This window comes from Malus sylvestris, chromosome 12 (genome assembly GCF_916048215.2).
Source record: "Malus sylvestris chromosome 12, drMalSylv7.2, whole genome shotgun sequence".
NCBI lineage: Eukaryota > Viridiplantae > Streptophyta > Magnoliopsida > Rosales > Rosaceae > Malus > Malus sylvestris.
The window spans coordinates 7,461,074-7,485,129 of NC_062271.1; the positions used below are offsets into that span (position 1 = coordinate 7,461,074).

At 38.3% G+C, this 24,056-nt stretch overlaps 1 protein-coding gene across 1 annotated transcript; it reads right to left on the reverse strand.

The window, feature by feature from the left end:
• Positions 1–5,764: 5,764 nt before the first annotated feature.
• Positions 5,765–18,403, reverse strand: LOC126593107 (1-acyl-sn-glycerol-3-phosphate acyltransferase 2-like). The gene is made up of 11 exons (XM_050258991.1): positions 17,998–18,403; positions 17,367–17,489; positions 16,859–16,898; positions 16,667–16,740; positions 16,334–16,393; positions 15,098–15,175; positions 7,752–7,910; positions 7,433–7,558; positions 6,749–6,841; positions 6,455–6,541; positions 5,765–6,354 (listed from the first exon to the last, which is right to left on the reverse strand). The coding sequence occupies exons 1-11, from the start codon at positions 18,076–18,078 to the stop codon at positions 6,115–6,117; spliced, it is 1,161 nt and encodes a 386-aa protein (XP_050114948.1). The 5' UTR covers positions 18,079–18,403; the 3' UTR covers positions 5,765–6,114.
• Between the last annotated feature and the right edge of the window lie 5,653 nt (positions 18,404–24,056).

A 24,056-nucleotide genomic window follows, 5' to 3' on the forward strand; every position in this document is an offset into this window, starting at 1 on the left:
ATCCTTACAAAATATTAGCCAAATAAAAAATGTTTATGGCATAAATTGAGTTTAAGTTCAAAGAAATTAACGAATACTTTGTTATATAAGAAATAATGAAATTTTATCTTAATAATTAAATAGGCAAATGGTTTCGGATTGAATTGAATTTTGTAAGAATCATCTACAAAACGAGACTTACAAAATAGACAGTTCGGATCATTCAAGTTCAATGTGAAGTAAGCCCCACACCTAATCTCCATTCTTTGAAAAAGAAAAAAAAAAGGAATCCCTTTGCATAAAGTTTTTTTTTTTCTTTCTATGTTTTGGGATGTCTTATGATTCGATTTTTGGTCCTCAAAGCATAGTAGAATTATATATGTATATTTATATTAATGGTTCTAGTAGACTTTAGAACAGTAGCATAGAACTTTGATATTAGTATACTATTATCAAAAATCAAAAACTATTTCTGAGTGCGGCCACTGTATTGATTATGTATAAGTTATAAGAGAGTGAGTTACAATGGAGGTTTATCTCCAGCAACAAATCCTTTACAAGGATAAATCCATAGGTAAATAAGATAAATGATCTATTTGAAATGTGTAACAGATTCCATCAGTTGAGATGGAGTTGTATTCAACTTCTGATATTGCAGATGTGGTTGAGAGCCGCGGGAAGACAGCAACTCCTGAGGTTGCTGACTGGACTGCTGTTGTGGTTTATCACTAATTAAAAAGAACCAATTGAATTTCAGTTTAAGACTTTTGACAAAAAAAAAAAAAAAAAAAATTCAGTTTAGGACTGTAACCAAACCATTTAGGGTTTGTCCAATGGGGCCAAACAAAATTATAAAATAAACGCATTCCCATTTGAATTATGTGTCTGCAGAGTATAATTCAAAACAATGAAAAACAAAACGAAAACGAAGAGGACGCAAAGAATGGAATGAAAATTGGGGTTACCTTGTGCTGGGTTTGTCCAATGGGGCTGAATCAGTGATGAAATCAGGAATTATCAGGAAGGGGCAAAATTTAAAAAGATAAAGGGTCCCAAAAAAATATAGACAACCAAATCCTTTTAGATAGTACACAATATTAATGTCATTTATAATTTATCAATACAAACAAGGTACAATTGTTGCCAACAAAATTTCTTGTCATGAAAACGTCGTATAATAGGCTCATTAACAATAAAACCAAATATATCTCTCTCAATGTCAACAATCATACTATTACTCAACCACTGATTTTCCATTTTGTTACGCAGTGATGTTTTTAATAGGGCAACTAAGACTCGCTCATGCTTGGATCCATTCTAGGTGTCAATCTGTACTAATTTGCAATAGGGCAACTAAGACTCGTATTTGATACGCTTAGCGCAGGTTCACGTGTATGTTTGTACTTGAGCGTAGATTGTTACACCCAGCCTATTCCACGTAGCTACTTTCTGCATGGACTTGCGTCTGCATAATTGTGATGAGTATACTAAATTATATAGTGGAGATGTTGTGAATTACCGTACATTTGAATATTTGGATTTTACGGTAATTGATTTTCATACTATTACGCAGTATGATATGAATAAAGCATATTAGACTGTTGTTATGATATTGTGGTTTACCGTATAATTGGAAATAATTGTTTTATATGGTACTTGATTTTCACACTTATAGGTAGTATGATTTTGGAAACTATATGCGGGTTTTACAGTGAGAGGATATTATGTTGAGAAAAACAAAGGTTTTACTAAATCTTTTTTTTCCCGCTCACACTTTCTGTTGCCCGCCCTTGAAGGACTTAGTAGCTAGATTTCTATGGCAAGCGAGGGATCTTGGGCGATTTTGACATACATTTCGATTAATGTAGAAATTTTTAATTTTTATAATTGTATAATATCTGTACTACCTAGGATTAGAATATTCTTACCCTTACTGCACTTGCATCTATGCTCTGATATTATATTTATGTAATACATGTGTATCTCGCACTGCACACTCTCACCAATAATTATAGGCTTCCGTTTTAATTTATTCTCACTTTTACCCAACATTTTCATAATATGGCTTTGTTACCTTCGGGATGTTGGCCAGCATGCCATGACTTCAGTGTCTAACTGGACATCTGATTCGGGATGTGTCAACCAGCGACGACTTTTTTCCGACAACAAACGCCATTTTTTACGACATTTGAACCTCACTAATGACAATTCGTGTTGTAGTGGACGGAAGATGGAGTGAATGATTTGACTGTGCTAGCAAGATCATTATAGACTAAATCTCTTGGGGCACACTAGGAAAAACGACTATGGAGTTTTTCTCTCATTTTCCATGAGGGACAAATCTAATCGCTATGGACATATGTCCTTAGTACAATCTGTTGGAACCAAACTTTCATAATAGTGTCACTCAGTACTACGGTTTGGTGATATTTCTCTTCACTTGTAAGTGAGAGGTCTTAGGTTCGAATCTCATAGATAACGAATTCGATACCAAATTAGGTTGCCTACTATGTGGCTTCGCGAATTTCTCTCTTTCCTTAGTGTAAAACATATCGTTATACTAAAAAAAAAAAAACTTTCACAACGGTGTGGGCAGTGGAGCCCTTTGATTGACCACCTACAAGAAAGAACGAATAGCTGTGAAACCCTAAGATACCGGCCAAAGGTTCTCCAACGTTCAAGTTAGTGAAGGATTTATAAAACTCATTCAGTGGGCAAGAGAGCGAGAGAGTGATATATATACGAGATGCTTGATATCAAATTACCTCTTATGAAGACTAAAAAGGTGTATTTTTACTAGTCAAGAGAGAAACCTTTTAAGATAGTGAATCAGTAATAAATAGGCAAAATCCTAAATAATCTCTAGCATTATATATTATTTTTTCTTAGGATTTTGATCACTTGTAACTCAAGCTAATCTCTAGATTGGAGGAATCATTAAGAATATAGGAAACCAATGATCCAGTCAGATCAAGCTTCTGTGTTTTGCAGAACAAATATGTCATTCTCGACAAGGCTTGCAAGCCCTATCTACCATTCTGGGGTCCAATTAAGTGTGGTGGTACTATTGGTCCGTTTATATGGCCCAACCCAATTGGAGTCATTTAGTCCATGAATGAACTCCAGAGGCGTATTTCCTTCATTCCGTTACTCTGATTAGTGAGAATTTATGGTCATATCATAGGTGCGTGATCTTTTAGGTTCTAACAAAAGTTTTTATTGAAATTATTTAATTTCACAAGCTATGAATGAGACTTAACAATATGTCATGCCTACCCAAATTAGATAGAAGTATCTATGAAATAATCATGATACGCTTTTGAACCTTGATTATAATTACAATGCAATTTGGTTCTTCTATCATTGGTATTGTGATCAAGATTTATGTGGTATAGAATAATGTAAAATCCCATTCTGAAACAGTTGTTACAAACATAGCTTGATCAAGAAGTAATTTGTCCAAAGATTTTTCAATTGCTTCAAGGGATTTCATTATATTGCTGCAAGGGATATCCTTTCATTGAACAATTACCAGAAGATTATAGATTCCTTATTGTGCATTCATGTATCTCTATACTTATACACATGAACCAAAGCAACAATATCGGGACTTGCGAGGTAGTAAATGCTTTGAGGTGAAGTTGAGTTCTTATCTATAAGCACAAGATATTCAATGATGCCTCAAGTCTGAGAATTATTCGTACACTACAACCCAAAGTTTTTTAACATTTCACATGTGATAGGAGCATCTCTAATGGAGGCTTTATCCTCCTTGAGGCTACCGCATTTGTAACTCTAATGAAAATTTTCATCCCCAATGGTTGGAAAATGGGGCTACATCCACCACATGGACTAGCAACTTCAATCCTTGGGTAGCAAAAAGTAGGCTATATCTAGCCCTAAAAACTAGGGGGACCCACACCAAATTGAGGGCCCAATCTTGGTTTTTTTTTTTTTTTTTTTTTAAGTTTAGAAATGGGTGAGCCCGATTTTTAATTCCAAAACTTGATTTTAAGGGTTTATTTTTCAACCGTTTAGGATTTTAAGGGTTTATTTTCAACCGTTTGTTTGATTAAGAAAACATATACAAACAACGACTATTTTTTGTGTGATTGCTTAGAAAAAAATGTAGTGCTTTGTGTTTAATTTTCTATATTGAACAATTCATAAAAAAAAGGAATGAAATTTAACATTGGTAGTTTAGAGACCTAAACTGAAAATATAAACAAATAACATTACTAAATTGTGAGAAGATAATCCAATCCAATGGTTGTTATGAAATGAAAATCTTGTTTGATTTCGGAGAATGTGTCAATTAAAGAAATAAACCAATGGATGAGATTGAGATAAGATAATCAAATCCAATGGTTGTTATGAAATGAAATCTTATCTTGTCTGATTTCATATAAACAAACCAATGGATGAGATTGAGATAAGAGAGCCTACAATAGTGCATAAGTGATGAAATATAACTTTGTCAGAATTTGAATTTTTTTAGGTTAAAAAGTCCATAAATTAAAATTTAAGATAACACGTCTAAAATCAAGTTAAGAAAAATTAAGACACAAATATATTTACAGCGTAATCAAATTACTACATAAATAAAATATATAGCCCCATATAGAGCTCAAAAGATATATAGCCCCTTATTGGGAGAGATTCTTTTTTAGAGCCCCAAAGATTCCTTGGAGCTCTAAATCGAGTTATATCCATCACTTTTCTAGCCTCATATAGAGCCCCTTATTGGGGATGCTCTAAGAATCAATATGTTATAGCTTCTTGGACAGTCAGTGTTTAGTAAACTTGTACAGTAGATAAGAACATGTATATCCACCACGTGTCCAACATATGTAGAACAAGACCATGCTAACCTTAATGCGATATACATCGGCCCATTTCAATAGTCAATGTCCAGTTGACTTTCCAAATGGCTAGGAACTTTGTTCAAGGTTGAGTGACTGTGGAATAAGTCTCCCTGTCCTAATCTTGTTTAGGATATTGTTTTCATGCCTTAAGTCCTATGGGCTGATTCAGAGTATATTCTCTATAATGTAAAACCAAACTCATACAAGAATAAAATTTAGGGAACTTTAACGAAAAGCACCCGGTATTGTTCACTTTAACGAAAAACCACATTTTTACACTAAAAAGTCAATCCTGGTACTATTCACTTTACCCTTTATTTTGTCCTTATCATTAAAACTCAAAGTTTTCAAGCCATTTTCATTAGTTTTCCTTAAAATTTACCCTATTATTTAATAAATTAAAAACGAAGTAGTCACGTTATCTCCAATTGGCTTTTAGGGCGCAACTGCATCACAGGATTGCTGGTATATCTTCTTAGTTTCCACTTATCATTTGGTTGCTGAGAGTAAAAGAGTATACGCATATTGGAGTTTGCCTAGTTGGAAGTGTTAAATGCCCATCTTTGTGCAATTTCAGGGGAGAGATGCAAATGAGATGTAAAAACCACATCTCATTTACATTCTCTAAAGAAGTGCATGTGTATTATATGGGGGAGATATAAATTGGGAATTAATTAATTAATTTTTTTAATTGAGTACTTTTTATTTAAATTTTCCGACCAAGTTCGGTATTTTATACCATGTTAAAATTTGTTATTGAAGAGCTTTCCGACCATCAAGGGAAGAGGTTCAACTAGCCTGTATTGATGTTGCTTGGTTTTCTTATGCACATTTTTCATGCAAAAAAGGGAAGAGATTTCAACACGCCAAATTTTCCTCTAAACCATAAATGAATAAAAAGAAAAATTATACAGAAGAGCTATAAAGTAAAAATGTCCATAGCTTCACCATGGTCCCAAATGCTGATGTTTTGAAGGGTTTCTGACATTAAAATTGACAAACAAGATCAAAGGAAGTTTAATTTCATAGGGGATTTCTAGACCTAGAAGTGCTGCTACAGCCATTTTTCGGAGTCCATACAGAAATTGACCTAATCAACCAACCGTTAATGAATCGAGATGGGCATACATAATACGCGTTTTACAAAATCAAAGGGGCACCACGGCACAGCGAAGGAACTTCACTAACTTAAGGCAGGGGTGAGAAAGCACACAAGCCACATGAATCACAAGTTGCCCGGTTGTAAAAGACATTGGAGCCGAGCTGTACTCTATTGCTGTTTGTCTAGGTTGCTTGAAGACTCTCCTTTGCTATTGTCCTTGGCTGGAGCCACTCGGGCTGGGGTTGAACGCTCTGACTGAGAAAACCGAATCAAGAACTGCATAAGGACGGTAACAATGCTCAAACCCAATGTTGAGAACCCAATACCCTTCCACGAGGATAGAAGTGAAGACCGGTAGAGGAACTTTAGAGCCCCCAAAATAAGTAGACATGACCAAGACGCAACAACCTGCACGGTATAAAAGTTAAACACCTCGTGTAACACAAATATAGAGGAAAAAACATACACGCTAATAAAAAAAAAAGGCTTGTAAGAGCATGTATCCCACCAAAAGAGACTTTCGTGGCTGACCAGTAGGTTGCAATATTTGATCGCCAAAAGTTTGCTCTGCTGTATGTTTATCCAAAAATGCATCCTAGTGTACGACAGGCAAATAAGAAGATACAGAATGCGAAGATTAGTACATGAATCATTGGAGAGGAAAACAGGATTAGCAACTTCATTTATTTCAAGAATATATTATGCAAAATCGTCTTCATTTCTTCCTTTTATTTTTTGAATGATGACAGAAATGCGAGGAACACAAGACCATGCAACATAAGATATAAAATATAGCAACCACCTTTGCCACAAAGATATCTTTACACCACTGGGCAACAGCTTCATCGGTTTCGGGCAATTCCTTCATTAAATGCCGCTTAATTTGCACATGCACCTGCAAGAGAGTAGCAATCAAGCAAGTTTATATAAACCCAAATATAAAAAAGGCAGCACAGTGCACAACCCTGCTCCCATTTTGTATCATTTTAGCAGTAAAGCAAAGTGAAAATCAAATGACTGGAGTACGCAAATCTAGCATTATAACAGGATAGGAGAATAACTTCAAATTACGTAGTTGACATCCAGCGATGACATAAAGCACTTCCTACTACCCACGGGAAATATATTAGAAAAGCAGGACCCCTCAAAGATTCTGGTAGAACCAATTGACCAACAATGTCCAAAATTGCATAACACAAAACACTTTCCTATGCCCTTTTTCCTCAGCTAGAACACACAGTGAAGAAATGACATGTCAACTAGTGACCCAAGACCACAGAATAAGAGAATGATAGACAGTTTCACTACTTGCATTGCACATCACATCACAACGATCTGGACGGATCTTTCTTAAAATGCCTTGCGCAAAAATGCCAGATTGCTACAACATATAAATTTAATGTCCAAACCTACATGCTATTGCTACAACATACATACAAAATTATTTAAACAGCCTATTTTAAAACCTGAACTATGGTAGGCTTACCACAGAAGGTCGCCCCTGAAAGAGTCTTAACATTGTTGGTGAAGGTGAAGCTTTAGGAATAGCCACTGTTACATCATAGATGGCTGGAACAAATGAGCGCATGTGACTTACTGCAGAGACAAAACCCTGAAAGAAACAGGAATTGATTAGATATGCCAGACCACAGTGTGATAGAGAATAATGGTCCCGTAAAGGGAGATTCCAAAACATTGTACTTTTGCTGATGGCGAGTTCTTAACCAGCAAGGAATGGAAAAGGCATTCCACAAAAATAATTATTGCTGAGTCCTTATCATGGGATGATGCAGTAAGAATTTTACCTTAGTACGAGGAATCAAAACATTTCTAGGAACAGGCAACCCAGTTGAGGCTGCATATTCTTGTGCTGCTAAAAGCTTGGCCTGTGTAAAACGAGTTCCTTCTACAAACAAAGCCAACCAAAAGGGCTGAGGGTAGTCCTTCAACCGTTGAAGACCCAACTGCAGGATACGTTACCACAAGATTCAAGGTTACTCCAAAAGTAGACGCATTAACATGTATATACATTGCAAAACAAATTCAGCAACACCCTAAAATTTAAATCTGTGACAATATCTAGTCCCTAGAGTTGAAAACTCTGGCACTTAAATCGATAAATCAATAATTGTCTGTTCATTCAGTTGAAAGTTTCACCCACTGTAATTTTTTCATCACATGACCACATAGATGAAATTAGTAAAGTTTTTTTCTTACAAGAAACAAAACTTCATTGAAAAGAGAGAAATACAACAGAGGGGACAACGTGTCCCTGGGCTTCACCCGATTAAAGAAACAACCAAGCAGAAGCCATCAAAAGCAAGAGATGAGGAAAGCTAGTCAGTCAACCTAAATCTGTTTTCAACCTAAGAACATTAAAGATCTCCCACACAATGAAATGACCACACACCCACTGTCAGTACCACTTGTTAGGATTTTGGCTCGTCGAATATGTCCTAGTCTAGTTGGTTTAGGATTGTTTTAGGAGACCTAGAGGTATACCGATTCTTGTCCTAGAGGGATTAGGAAAGAATTTCAGTTTCCTTATTCAATTTAGGTTTGGATTTCTAGAAGTCTGTTTGGATTTGGATAAGTGTAATTTCCTAATCCACTTAGAAATAGGAATTCAATCAGCTTTGGGACATGTAAGCCAACCCTATGTCTAGGGACATGTAAGCCAACCCTATGTCTAGGGACATGTAAGCCAACCCTATGTCTAGGGACATGTAAGCCAACCCTATGTCTATAAATAGGGTGCGGCAAGGCTGATTTTTAAGAGAGAAAGAAAACAGCCAGACAGCCAAGAGTTTTGAGATTAGTTCTAGGGTTTGCAAAAGTTCTGTAATCTCTATTATTAATCAAAGGAGCAGTGATTTCTCTACCTGGAGAAATCACAACTGGACGTAGGCAAAAGTTCTGCCGAACCAGTATAATTCTTGTGTGTTTCTAAGTTTTCTAATATTTGCTAGTTTAGTCTATTGTCTTTGGTTACATTAAAGAACAAGGTCTAGTGTGCGGGTTTTTCAACAATTGGTATCAAGAGCTAGGATCAAGGTGTTCTACGATGTCAAAAGGGAAGATGAATGCGGATCAAGGACCTGCATTAAAGCCCTTTGACGGCAAGGATGACTTCACGGACTGGCAAATGATGATGAAGAACGTACTGATACAACAGGATTTGGATGATGCACTCGATGGTAAGAAGCCGGAAAACATGACAGAGGCAGCATGGACTAAGGTTCTCAAGAAGGCCAAGAGTTCCATCGAGATCCATCTCACAAGATCAGTTCAGTCACACATCACTGAAAAGATGACTGCCCAGGAAGCATGGAAAAAGTTGGAGAATGTTTATATGGGCAAAACCGTGTCCAATAAACTTTTTCTAAAGGATGAACTATTCGGGCTTCGACTAGAAGAAGGAGGTGATATTGAAGATCATGTATGCAGGTTCCAGAATTGCATAGCTAATCTTCAGAAGGTCGAAGAAACTTACAAAGATGATGATATGGCTATCATCTTGCTGAGGTCTCTACCTTCGTCTTTCAAGCACTTTCGAACAACTCTAATGTTTGGAAAAGAGTCCCTGAAGCTTGAAGACGTAATTCAAGCTCTTCAGTCATATGCTAAACTGGATGATATAACTGAAAGCTCTCAAAGCCTTTATGCCAAAGGCAAGGAGAGGGGGCGGGAAAAGACAGGAAGAGAAAATCAGCAATAGAGGTAGGTCAAAATCCAAGAAGAAAAAGGAAAAGAAGGAAGGTTGCTTCGAATGTGGTTCAGCCGATCATTGGAAGAGGAATTGCAAGATTTGGAAAGAGAAGAAAGCCAAGATGGAAGGAAGCTCAGGTTCAGCTAGTGCAGTCACCGAGCATGAGAGTGACAGGGAGCTTCTTTCAGTAACATCAGGCTCCAAGGCTTTCACCAATTGGATTTTGGATACCGGATGCACTTTTCATATGTGTGCAGTAAGGGAATGGTTCGATACTTACAAAGAAGTCAGCAGCGGGGAAGTCTTAATGGGGGACAATTCTTCATGTCCTGTAAGAGGAATCGGCATCGTTCGAATCAGAATGTTCGATGGGATGATACGAGCTTTGGGGAACGTCAGGTATGTCCCTAGACTAAGAAAGAATTTGATTTCCTTGGGTACTTTAGATGAGGCCGGTTATGAGTACAAGTCTAAAAAAGGAAGACTCAGGGTAACCAAAGGATCGCTAGTGGTAATGCGGGGTGACCTACAACCCAATAAGTTGTATAAGTTAATTGGGACCACTATAGTCGGGGGAGCAACTGTTTCTATAAATCAGAGTGTAGAAGACAAAACTGAACTCTGGCATCATAGGCTCGGGCACATAAGCCAGAAAGCGTTGCAAGAATTACACAAGCAAGGCCTATTGGAAGGCGTGTCATCTTGCAAACTGGACTTTTGTGAATACTGTGTTCTCGGAAAGCAAAGAAAGGTATCATTCGCAAGTAGCAGTGTAGATAACCGAAGCAAGGAGCAACTCAGCTATATTCACTCAGATGTTTGGGGCCCTGCACCAACTAAATCAAATGGTGGAGCAAGGTATTTTGTTACTTTCATGGATGATTTTTCTAGGAAGGTTTGGGTTTATTTCATGAAGCAGAAATCCGAGGTTTTTGCAAAGTTCAAGGAATGGAAAACAGAAACTGAGAATCAAACTGGAAGAAAGATCAAGTACCTGAGAAGTGACAATGGAGGTGAATATACAAATAATGAGTTCACCGATTACTGCAAGCAGGAAGGCATCATAAGGCACTTCACAGTAAAGAAGAATCCCCAACAAAATGGAGCTGCTGAGAGGATGAACCGAACTCTCATGGAGAGAGAGAGGAGCATGCGATTTCATGCAGGATTGCCTGATAGTTTTTGGGCAGAGGTTGTTAATCATGCAAGTTATTTGATTAACAGGTCACCATCTACAGTTCTCGGTTTTAAGAGTGCAGAAGAGGTATGGTTTGAGAAGTCGGTGGACTATTCCAAGCTCAGGGTGTTCGGCTGTAGTGCTTATGCACATATTCCAAGTGATGAAAGGTCCAAGCTCAAACTGAAGTCTGCACATTGCATATTCTTAGGTTTTGATAAAGGAGTTGAGGGTTTCAAGCTTTGGGATTTCAACAAGAAAAAGGTTGTCAATCGAGATGTCTTTGATGAGACAACCATGCCTCTTAATAAAGTCGAGTGCAGTAGGGAGAAGACGGACGATGCTGAAATTGAAGCAACAAAGATTCCATTAATCAGTTTAGATGAAGAAGAAGCTCAGGTGGAGCAAATTGAGCAAGAGGCCGAATCTGATGGTTTTGAGGAATAAGAAGAGCATCAGCATCGTTCACCAGTTAGGAATCAGGTGGAGCAAGAAACAGGGCAGATCGAAGGCACTCCAATCCGCCAGACATCCCAAAGGGTTCGAATTCCAACCAACAATCCACCTGCATTCCAAAGATGCATAGCACTACACAAACCTAATCGGAACAAGAAGAAGCCTGACAAATTTGGGTTTGACCAAGACGAAGTTAATTATGCTCTTAACATTAGTCAAGGAGATCCGACTACTTATCGAGAAGCTATAGCTAGTGATGAGCGAGATAGTTGGATAAGTGCTATGACAGAAGAAATGGAGTCTCTTTACAAGAACTTTGTTTGGGAGTTGGTTCCTAAGCCCAAAGACAGAAAGCTAGTTGGATGCAAGTGGGTATTTAGGAAAAAGGAAGGACTACATGAACAAGATGCCGTGAGATTCAAAGCAAGGCTCATGGCTAAGGGGTACTCGCAAAAGGAAGGGGTGGATTATGATGAGATCTTTTCACTTGTAGTCAAGCATACTTCTATCAGATTGCTTTTAGCTATGGCAGCTCAACATGACATGGAGATTGAGCAGATAGATGTGAAGACAACATTTCTTCATGGAGATCTAGAGGAGACGATTTTCATGGCTCAACCAGAAGGGTTTGTTGAATATGAGAAAGAGAACCTAGTATGTCAGCTAAGGAAGTCCCTGTATGGCCTCAACCAGTCTCTAAGACAGTGGTACAAGAAGTTTGATTCATTCATGCTGAAAATCAATTTTAGAAGATGTTTATATGACTGTTGCGTGTATTATCATGTGTTCCAAGATGGGATGATCATATTGATATTGCTATATGTGGATGACATGCTAATTGCTTGTCAAGACAAGTCTAGAATTCAAGACTTGAAAAAGATGTTAAGCAAGGAGTTTGATATGAAGGAACTAGGTGCTGCACAAAAGATCCTTGGCATGGAAATTCAGAGAGATAGGACCGCTGGAAGGATCTGGATATCACAAGCCAAGTATATTTAGAAGCTTCTTGAGAAGTTCAACATGCAAGAAGCAAAGGTAGTTTCGACTCCTTTGGCAGCTCACTTCAGGTTAAGTGGGCAACAGTGTCCTACGTCCGAGGAAGAGCAACAAGTAATGAAGAATGTGCCTTATGCTAATGCAGTGGGCTGCCTCATATATGCAATGGTATGCACACGTCCCGACATAGCTCAAGCAATCAGTGTCGTTTCCAGATACATGGCAAATCCAGGAAAGCAACATTGGGATGCAGTAAAGTGGATTTTACGTTATTTGAAGGGTTCTTGGCGACAAAGGATTATGTTTGAGAGGCAAAAGGAAAGTGCAGGGGTGTTAGGATATGTGGATGCAGATTATGCAGGGGACTTGGACAAGAGAAGGTCAACTTCTGGTTATGTGTTTACATGCACAGGAAGACCAATCAGTTGGAGGGCACTACTGCAACCAATTACAGCTTTGTCGACCACAGAGGCAGAATATATTGCTTTGGCCAAAGCTGGAAAGGAAGCAATTTGCCTTAGTGGCTTGGTAAGTCAAATGGGAATCACTCAAGATTGTGTGAAGTTGAAGTGTGATAGTCAAAGTGCCATTCACTTGGCAAAGAATCAGGTTTTTTCTGGAAGATCAAAGCACATTAAAGCGAGGTAACACAGATCAGAGATTGGGTGGAGTCTAAGGAAATTTGTATTGAAAAGATTCGTACGGATGACAATGCCGCATATTTCCTTACAAAGATAGTGTCAGCCAAGAAGTTCAAGCATTGCTTGAACTTGATCAATCTCTTTGATTGATTAAGGAGAAGCACCTCCTCACTTAAGGTGCAATGAGGTAAGAAGAAGATTGCCAAGGTGAAGACTCTTGAAGATTTCCAGAGCTGCTTCAAGAAGGTTCAAAGATACTCTAGGGTGCAACGATCAAGACTTGGTTTGACTCACCAAGGTGGAGATTGTTAGGATTTTGGCTCGTCGAATATGTCCTAGTCTAGTTGGTTTAGGATTGTTTTAGGAGACCTAGAGGTATACCGATTCTTGTCCTAGAGGGATTAGGAAAGAATTTCAGTTTCCTTATTCAATTTAGGTTTGGATTTCTAGAAGTCTATTTGGATTTGGATAAGTGTAATTTCCTAATCCACTTAGAAATAGGAATTCAATCAGCTTTGGGACATGTAAGCCAACCCTATGTCTATAAATAGGGTGCGGCAAGGCTGATTTTTAAGAGAGAGAAAACAGCCAGACAGCCAAGAGTTTTGAGATTAGTTCTAGGGTTTGCAAAAGTTCTGTAATCTCTATTATTAATCAAAGGAGCAGTGATTTCTCTACCTAGTGAAATCACAAGTGGACGTAGGCAAAAGTTCTGCCGAACTAGTATAATTCTTGTGTGTTTCTAAGTTTTCTAATATTTGCTAGTTTAGTCTATTGCCATTGGTTACATTTAAGAACAAGGTCTAGTGTGCGGGATTTTCAACACCACCTCATTCACCAACTCACCACAATAAAATCTTGCTGTTTTTATAAAGTGGGATATCTTTGTTCAAGCTTATTTACAAACTCTTAAGAGCTTTATTCTGATTTACCATCATGATTAGGGTATTAGGGTAGTTTGACTAATAAAAGGAGCTCAATTTTTTCCAGAATTTTGTTTCTTTCATTAGTTTTCTTTGTTGTCACTCTAGAGTCCAGATAAGATTATTTAAAGTTGGGCAACGGGTAGTATGGATTCTGGGCTGTACTAAAGGTATGTTGTGCAGTAGCGACAGCAAGGTTCTAATGAACCTGTTATTGAAAATTCTGCTTTATTTGGGATTATTCCTTTTAGTTGCAAGTAGCTAATCCCAGATTGTACTAAAAGGAATATTCTTAAACACTTTGACAGAAGAAGCCCAGAGAGAAGCAAGTAGTCTAATTCTATCCTAGATTGCACCCTTCCTCCTCGCAAAAATTATCTTGTTCCTCTCTAACCACACCCACCACCAGAGGGACTAAACAGCACATCCACAAAGCATCCTTCTGACAACCCCATGCTGCTCAGTCACACCCACCATCCTATTATATACTATTCCCCATCGTACCTTGGAGAAATAGCAACTCCAAATCTTCTTTTATCTAAACATCTTCTAATTAACAGAGTTTCTACCATCTATATCCACAATAACTATAGGCAACTGCTCACCTTCTACCTATTTCTTCCAATCTCTCTTGTTTCTTCAAGTAAAATGGTTACAGGTGCACAACTTTCATCTAGAGTTAAGGAAGAATGAGTAGACACTCACTGAGTTGTTTGAAAAAGAATAAAGAATTAGTTCACTAGAAATTGGAAAATAGCTATTGAGGAAAAATGGAAACACGATTGTCATCTTCAGCCCCAAGGAAAAAACCTATACTTTTCGGGGAGATGTTTGAGAATTGAAAGTTACTGATCCCTACAGAGACAACAACCAGAAGCATTCCTTGATTACATGACTACGAGAATTTTTTTTGGTAGCCTCTCTTGGAAGAAATGTGAAAACTCTTTTTATTAGAGGCTCGAATAAAGAATTCAATGAGCGTTTGGTGGAAAAATTCCATCAAACTACTTACGCAACCATTAAAAACCTGCTGATTCTTTAGCTTGGCAACAAAACCTCACTTCTATACATGAACATATTTTGGATATCTATGTCCAGATTTCTTATCAAATTGAAGAAGAGTATGACAAGAGATGCTCCATTACAGATTCATGAGAAGGAAAAGTCTATAGTTAAAATTAATGCGTGCCTGTATATATTGTGCATATAGAGTATAATGTTTGTACAAATACAACATATGCACCCATACCTTTAAAGTGTTTTCATCTTTGGCCCAGCTTCTTTCCAAAAAGAGATACTCAGAAAACCACATTGACCACCCTATGACCTGCATGTATAAAGGCATTCCATTTGGTGACAAGGAGTAAACCCTCAAGAACAAGGTAAATGGTAATGCTTAAGTATGATGGGGCCACAAGATAATGTTTGCGGAAAAACCAAAATCACCAATGAATTCATGAATAATATGGATTAAATCAAATAAGAACAATAAAAATAAAAAATCTGTAATATTACAATAGGATCTGAAATTAAATATTGATACTCCCAACTAGTAAGAGGTCGCACTTGGTGCGATGGCAAGTGCCTTCGCCCATGAGCGGTAGGTCTCGGGTTGGAGACTTGGGAGCAGCCTCTCCATAAATGGAGGTAAGGCTAGCCGACATTCACCTCTCCCAGACCCTACGTAAAGCGGGAGCCTTGTGCACTGGGTACGACCTTTTATACTCTCAACTAGTAATAACTAATGGCCTTAACAGACTCGCAAACTCTAAATTTTTAAATCTTAACTAAGCTGTTAAGGTTCTAAATTACTCTCATTTGATTAAAGATATGTATATATACAAGGCCCTCCAATTTTCTTGCGGCTGCTGCTCCAGAATCTGAACCATTTGTTGTTTTTAGTCTCCATTCAAAAATCATCTTTGTCAAATCAGCCAAATCGAAAACCACCTAACCACTTGATTATCATTTACAATCAATTGGGGTTTACCAGAAACATTGTGTTGGTTTATTTATTTGATCATGATTAGATGCCTTAATGATCAATGCTTAGGTTAAGTTTCCCCAGCCATTTCTGTACATTCAATGATCTACAGGATGATTCTTAAATGGATTGTATAGAAGATAGAAAGTTCAGATACTGAACTACATACAGAGTGGGCCCCCAAGGGAACCAACTTTTTGCATTCCTCCACGCAAGGGCCTTGTATATATGGAATATTCTATTGTCAAGACAAAGTGGCAAGTCAATATAAGATGTTTCTGTTGGCAAACTACGATCTAGGCCAAACATTCAAGCAAGAATCAACGTAATCAATGGTCCTGATTCACATTCTATCAATAATGTATTGCCATAGTTTCTGACAAGAGAATATTCCCGCATATGTGGATGCACGTACACGTACACACATATTATGAACTTAACAGCTGGTGCCTTATAGCTTCATCTACACATACTGACAAGGCATCTTAGGGTGGAACATACCGGAAGGAACTTTGATGATTTCTTCATTACAGCTAAGGTGCTGCCAAGGCAACCTGACCGCTGCACAAGTAAATTTCATTTAAAACATCAGTATAAAGAGAATATAAATCCATATGGAACCAAAAGTCTAAATTGAAACAGTGGTCCTCTTTTACAAGTACATGTGAATAAGTCTTCAATGTAACTTTTGTGTGCCTCTATGAGTATATGTAATTCAAAAAGCCAAAAACTAAATAAGTATGGGCATTATTTTTTATAAATATAAACATTATTTGTCTGGTTAAATGTATTTGTGCATGCATCTGATTAAAGCATGATATATAAACTTTGTACCTGAGCCAGGACCCATCCAACAAGCCAATCAATATCACTTCTATGATTGCATATGACAAGTGCATGTTCTTTACCTAGAAAATAGAAAACATGCATTTAAATAAGTTATCCTACATAATTTTGAAAAGAGCAATACATACATAGTCCTAATGACAAAGAAACTTCAAACAAAAGAGAAGGTTTAATCCTTACCCATTAAACGAAAGGTTTCAGGGTCTGTGTACACTTGGATCTGCAACAAAAAGGGTTAACTAATCATGACTCAAATTTTCATCTCAAGACACTTAAAAGTAAATATTACACCAGGTCATAAGCATTGTCCTTCACTTTATTACTATGATTTAAAGTACTAAGCCTTCCTTTAGCAATTGCTACGCATTTCAGGGGTTTATAATACAAGCTTATCAGAAGAAAATTTGATAACATGTTTTACTTTTCTCCTTCAGAATTACACCTTCTAGTCTTTCTTGTGGTAACAATAATTGCCGTGAATCTTTCAAAACCCAGCAATAACTTTGACCATTGGTCCATAAGGGTTGTAGGGAAAAATATTTGGTTGAAAAAATACATAGTTAGAAGCTGGCATATTAAGTGGGAATACACCTAAAAGTGCTCAGCGTACAATAAATCAACTGCATTTAAGGAAGTTAGAGAAATCAAAATATTCACAATCACAAGATATGGGGGATATAACTAGTACCTTGACACCCGCCCACCAATCAATGAGCCACACGAGTTCGAGCCACAACAATTCTGCCACCACTCTGTTGATCTTTCTGTATGTATTCTTAGACAGCGGCCGAATAAGAATGAAGCAAATCGCCTGAAACAACAGACCAATTAGGCTAAATCGACTAAAAGAATGGACACACACACACGTGCACAAATGTACACGTACAATTGATGTGCTAATAGAACAGAAAGAGATAACAAAAGTAAACTCCAAAATCTCAATTTGGAACTCAGTTTCTGAGTAAACGAAATGAGCTCAATGGGTTTGGTAGCATGTAAGATTAACATAAACGTTTGAAAGCTTCGTTTCTTTTCCGAAACGTTCTCCACAAACAAACGAAGCTTGCAGGTCACAGTACAAAGTCGAAAGAAAACCTATGTTCACAGGCAAGCATATAGGCATACCCTACCCAAACAACCTACTTGAGAAACAACAAACCCATGAAACTTAAACGAAAAGAAGCAAAACCCTCGTGGAATTCACGCAGAAATTGAAGAAATCGATGGCAGAAGACACAAAACTGAGCTAAAACAAAACCAAATCTAGGCAATAAGCAAATAAAATCCAGAACCCATGAATGGAAAGAGGCCAGGTGCACCTGAATGAGATTGACTACGAGGCCTGATACAAAGAAGAGCAGGCCCAGTGGAACGATGACTGCTGCAGCTGCAATCGCCATGGCGCCCAAAACCCCACAGAGAGAAACGAATCGATTTCTCCACAAATTTCAAAACTTCCAAGTGCCCCAGAGCAAACGAAACGAAAATTTTCAAATCAAAGTTGAATTAAATCAGGACTTCAAACGAATTGGACGCGCGAGCGAGCCTACGCGGCAGTATCTCTGGAACGAACTCAGGCACTGGCTGTGACCGCGCAACGTGTTTGTGAAAATGCGCGAGCGAGAGCGAGAGAGAGACAGAGAGAGAGAGAGAGCCGTTGATGATTTACAATTCAAGGGAATGGGGACATTGTGTGAGAAATGGGTTTTTCTGGATTCGACAGAAAACTGTAAATATTAATTAATTTTGCTGACTTCCTTTCCTTGGCCTGATCACAAACCGCATCCTCTTGTCGGCATCACACGGTTGGTTCACGTCGGCTTCAATCTTAATGTTGATGGGGATGGTGGGTCCAATGGCCCACATCTATTTGCCTTGTCACCAAATAAGTTGAACTCCGAAATAGTGTTAGGGATATTAATTCGTAAGAGAGGTGCTTGGTTTACTTGTCGACGTCCGAGAGTGATTGTTTTATGACATATGTTGATGCATATAAAGTGTTTTTTTGTAAGTGATTCAGTAGTTAGTGCATGTAAGCTTTGTTTACGTCGAATCAATGACAGAGAGTCGCACACGCATTATTAATAGCCGAATTCTTGTTTTAGATTCTAGTGTTTTTTTTGTTTTCAAGAGAATAAAGAGTTCAAACACTTCTCTAGTAAAATGAAAGTGATTTAACAATTTGGTTTCCGATCGATCTTATCTTAAACATAATAAAGTAGAAATCTGATGAACAAAAAAATAATTACCATTACTTATCTTAAACATCAGCTTTTTAATTTCAAGATTGATGATGTTTACTTTCTGTTTAAAAACTATTTGGTAACATGGTTGCTATTTGTTTAATATGAGAACATAACCCATTGCCCTTTGATTTTGCAGATAATTTTTTTTTCTCTAAACGACAGGATATATTTTTTGAAGTGAACAATAGGATATTTAAAATGAGGCGTTAATTCACTCGCAGCAAGTCATAATATGACAAATTTGAGATAATTCAAACAGCAATTTCATAAATTAGTATAAAATTCACTACTAACATATAATTCACGCATTAGTGTAAATCAACTTGAAATGGCCTTCAATTAAATAAAGACTAAATGCAGCTAAACCGACTGATGAAGAGCATCTTGAAGACAAAATTAATTATGTCAATCTGAAAATATCAAGAGAATTCATGTTCTAGACTTCAACTGCAGACTGCAGTGCAGGACTTGGAAAGTCACGTGCACAGCATGTGTTGCCTCAATGATTAGATAGTGTTGTAATAATTACATTAAATATTTATTCGTCTCTGACCTTACTTTCAACTTTCAACTGTTTTATTAAATAATTTTTACGAGATGGAACACAAAATTGGTGCATTTCTTCGCTGTCTGTCCTATTGGCTGGTGCTGCCCAACTATTTTTTGCCTAATTGCACGTAGAGTAAAGTTTCAGTCACCTGTCACAATTACTAGCACAAATCCCAACGCTCTAATCCTTTCACACTTTCTTTGACGAATTCCGATTCTTGACTGATTATCTTTACGAAGATTATGAGAATTTGTGAATTATATTCGTTCATCGTACATCGTGAGATCAAAAATCATTTTAAATATTTTTATTTAAAATTAAACACAAACAATATCTGATAAAAGCTGACTGCACGATGTTCGATGAACAAACATGATTTACAGATCAATAGGATCTGGAGAGAATCTTGTTGGCTCTTTGACTGGTTGGGAGATGCTCGTGCAATTAATTTTTTGACAAACAATACGATAATTTATAAAAATTGTACAATGCATTAAGTTGTGTCATAACAAAATTATGTCTTTACAACATGTTAAATACAGGGTAAATCTCAATTTACTACATTCATGTTTCGTGGTTTTCAACATTTAGTACATCAAGTTTTTTTTCATCCCAGAGTCATATCTAAAGTGTTAATTTTGGGACAGTCTCATACATCTGTTAGTCAAACTCTTAAGTCTGTCATTAACTAATGACGTGGCACCTATGTGGACAATGATCGAGCGTCACATGTCATTAAGGGGTCCACGTGGAATTTTTTTTTTTTTTTGAGAAGGGGTTCAAAAAAAAAAAACCCAACCCCCCACACTCTTTCCCTCCCTTCTCTCTTCTGCAACTCGCACCCCTTCCATCCATTCTCTCTTCTACAACCTGCACCACCCTCTATTCTCTCCTCATTCCCCCTTATCCCTCCATTATCTTTGCAACACGTAAGACCATCCATTTTCACCTCTGCAAACCTGTAACATCCCACATCGCCTAGGGAGTGATCCTTATATGTATATTCTCATTCCTACCTAGCATGAGGCCTTTTAGGAGCTCACTGGCTTCGGGTTCCGTCGGAACTCCGAAGTTAAGCGAGAAGGAGGCCAGAACACTCCTATGATGGGTGACCCACTGGAAAGTTGCTTCTAGGTTCCTAGAAACAAAACCGTGAGGGTGTGATCGAGGCCCAAAACGGACAATATCGTGCTACGGTGGTGGAGCAGGCCCAGGAAATGATCCGCCCTGGGCCGGGATGTGACAAAACCGCACCAAATATGCTTTGGGCCTCAAGGGGGTTCCCTCGCCGGTTAATACCCGGTGGATGAGGAACTTGGTGGTGTTGTGGGTGTCAACGAAAACCTCATTGATGACGCCGATAGCTTCAATCTAGGTGTTAGAGTGGTAAGCGATGACGTTTCACTGGACCTAGTTGGTAGCAAAAGACTGACACTTGGCGGCGGATGATAGGATCTTGTTGGGGATGTTGGCAGTGACCTTGATGTCGAATCCAGCTAGGGCCCGGATCTTCTCCACCATTCCATTAGCTCTAAAATCTCTATGCCTCATCTGATCTTTTCCACCACTCCATCAAAGCCTTCCGCCTTTCCAATAAGCTCAGATCTCTCGTCTCCGATGATCCCAAGCGCCTTGATCTCACCAAGGCCGCTCAGCTCCATTGTGAGATCATAGCTCTCTACAACGAATACGACCTCGCCAGTATTGATGTGGTCAATTCCGAACTCAAGTGGGTCAAAAAGATAGAAGACAAGTTACGTACGGAGGAGAGAACCCGCCGGTCAATACTCGGCGGATGAGGAACTTGGTGGTGTTGTGGGTGTCAACGAAAACCTCATTGATGACGCCGAAAGCTTCAATCTAGGTGTTGGGGTGGTAAGCGACGATGTTTCACTAGACCTAGTTGGTAGCGAAAAACTGAGACTTGGCGGCGAAGGAGAGGATCTCGTTGGGGATGTCGACGGTGACCTTGATGTCAAATCTAGCTAGCGCCTGGATCTTCTCCACCACTCCATCAGCTCCAAAATCTCTATGCCTTCTCTGATCTTCTCCACCGCTCTATCAGAGCCATCCGCCTTTCCAGTAAGCTCAGAACCCTCGCCTCCGACAATCAAGAGCGCCTTGATCTCACTAAGGCCGTTCAGCTCCATTGCGAGATCATAGCTCTCTATAACGAATATGACCTCGCCGACATTGATGTGGTCAATTCCGAACTCGAGTGGGTCAAAGAGACAGAAGACAAGTTGCGTACGGAGGAGAGAATGATGAAGGGTTTGAACTAGGCCGATGTGGGGACTGGGCTGCATACGTTTTACAATTTAGGGGAAGCTAAGGCAGGCTATGGATCAGAGGAGATGAGGGTTGCATAGGAGAGAATGGATGGAGGATAGGTGAGGGTTGCAGAGGGTGCGGGGGGATAAGAGATGGAGAGGGTGCGGGGGGTTGGGGGAGGTAGAAGACAAGGTTTTTTTTTTTTTTTTTGAAATTTTGAAAATTTTTTTGAACCCCTTCTAAAAAAAAATTCCACGTGGACCCCTTAATGACACGTGGTGCCCAATCATTGTCCACATAGGCGCCACGTCTAGGCCTGGCATTTTCAACCCAACCCTTTAACCCGACCTGACCCAACCCGTTAAAATTAGTATTCAGGTGGGTGATAAACGGGTTGGGTGGTTAACGGGTCAATCCGTTAATCACCCGTTAAATAACGGGTCAGTTATGGTGAACCCACGAAACCCGTTAACCACCTGTTAGTAAGGAATTTTGTGTAATTTCAATAGTTTTCAAAACCCTCAGGTTCCTAGCTCTCTCGCTAGTTGCTAGTAGCCTACAACACTTTGCTTGAATCACCTTGCCTCTTGCCGGAATCCACATGAACTAGCTGCCGTTGTCCACATCCAGACCCAAGATCCTGTTTGCCCACTGCTCTCGACCATACCAAACCTGATGTGCACCACCACCATCTCGCACTAGACCATTAACTAGAAACTAGATTCCCATCTGCATGTTGTCGCTGCAACCAAAAACCCAACACATTTGCCGTCTGAATCCATCCATGCCGCCAAGCCACCTAATCAACCTCCACACGCCCTCGCAGTGACCCGTACCTGACCCACAACCTAAATCGCTACCACACCCACCAGAACCTTTACTGCCCTTAATCACTGTTAATTCCTTGCCAACCCTAGTCCCCGAGTTGAATTGGTTTGTTTTGTTTTACGTTTGATGAAGTTTCGTTTGCATAAAGCTAAAAAAGCAAGAAGAAAAGGGAAGGGAAAAAATGGAAAAAAAAAATGAAAAATGAAGAAAAAAATGGAAATTGCTTGAGGTTTTGGCCCACACAGAAAAAGAGAGGAAAAAAGGTTGTCATTTTTCCTGTTTGAAATCTTTGAAGTCTGTTGGCTGTATATGTAATATGCCATTCCATGTTGGCTCATGACTTGCATTGCATCCTATGCTGCTTTTTTGCATAAGGATGCTGCTTTTTTGCATTGATTTGGATGAAATGTGTAAAAAAAAACCCAAAAAAAAAAAAAAAAAAACAGTAACGGGTTGGGTTTGGTCGAATTCTTTTAGCAATGTCCATGAAGAAAGTGAGAACAAGAATCCCAATATCCCAGCTTCGATTCCGCGTTGCAAAACCAAATCAAAGAAAGCTGTAGTGAATCCAAGCAATGAGAAGAAGAAACAAGTTGATGAGTCGTCATTTCAAGATTCATAAAAAAATGGCAAGAAGCCGCAACTAAAAACTACATTCTCCACGAGTAATTTGCTTGGCTGACGCGAAATCTTAAATCAAATCACATAATTTTGTACCGAATTGAAGAAATTGGCACGAAGGGGTTTGAGAAAAGGTGGAAAAGAGGGAGGTAGTTTGAAGAAGAAAAGCATTAGAGAGAGGATGCCTCTGTTTGTTAAAGAAGCGAAACTCTAAGCAATTATTCATATAAAAATATATAATTTACTAATGGTGGGAGTATAGATGTTAGTAGGGGCAGTGGTGGCAGAGGCAGTTATGGTGGCGGCAATGGCAACATTGGTGGTGTCATGGCAATGGTGGTGTAATGATGGTGGTTGTAGGGGTAGGTGGTGGCGTTCACTTATAAGGAAAAAAATGTGTGCGTATAAGGATAAACAATGTCTCTTTTTTTTTGAACTAATGTAGGTATTTAAAAAAATAAAAATATTCATTAGGGTTCAGCTCTCTTTTTATAAAGGGAATTTTAACGAAAAGCTCGATGTACTGTTCACTTTAACGAAAAACTACATTTTTACACTAAAAAGTCAATTATGGTACTATTCACTTTACCCTTTATTTTGTCCTTATCGTTAAAACTCAAAGTTTTCAAGCCATTTTCATTAGTTTTCCTTTTTATTAAAAGTAGTTTTCATAAGCAACATACTTGCTGCTTTTAAAAGTTGTTGTCCGCAACCATAACTTTTAAAAATATACAAGATTCTTAATTATTAACACACTTTTTATTGATTAATTTTTTTATTGCTTAACTTTAAAGTGAAACAATTTTTCATCAACAAACGTGGCCTAAATGCAGTAAAAGAGGCTTCGTTGTAATAACATTTA

Bases quoted from the DNA above. Each gene is read 5' to 3' on its own strand.
- LOC126593107 (XM_050258991.1), bottom strand. From the start codon at position 18,078: ATGGCGATTGCAGCTGCAGCAGTCATCGTTCCACTGGGCCTGCTCTTC. The intron at 16,899-17,366 runs GTACTAGTTATA...TTTTTGTTGCAG, and splicing joins ATTGGTGGGCGGGTGTCAAG to ATCCAAGTGTACACAGACCC. The intron at 6,542-6,748 runs GTGGTTGCTATA...GTCGTACACTAG, and splicing joins AAGATATCTTTGTGGCAAAG to GATGCATTTTTGGATAAACA.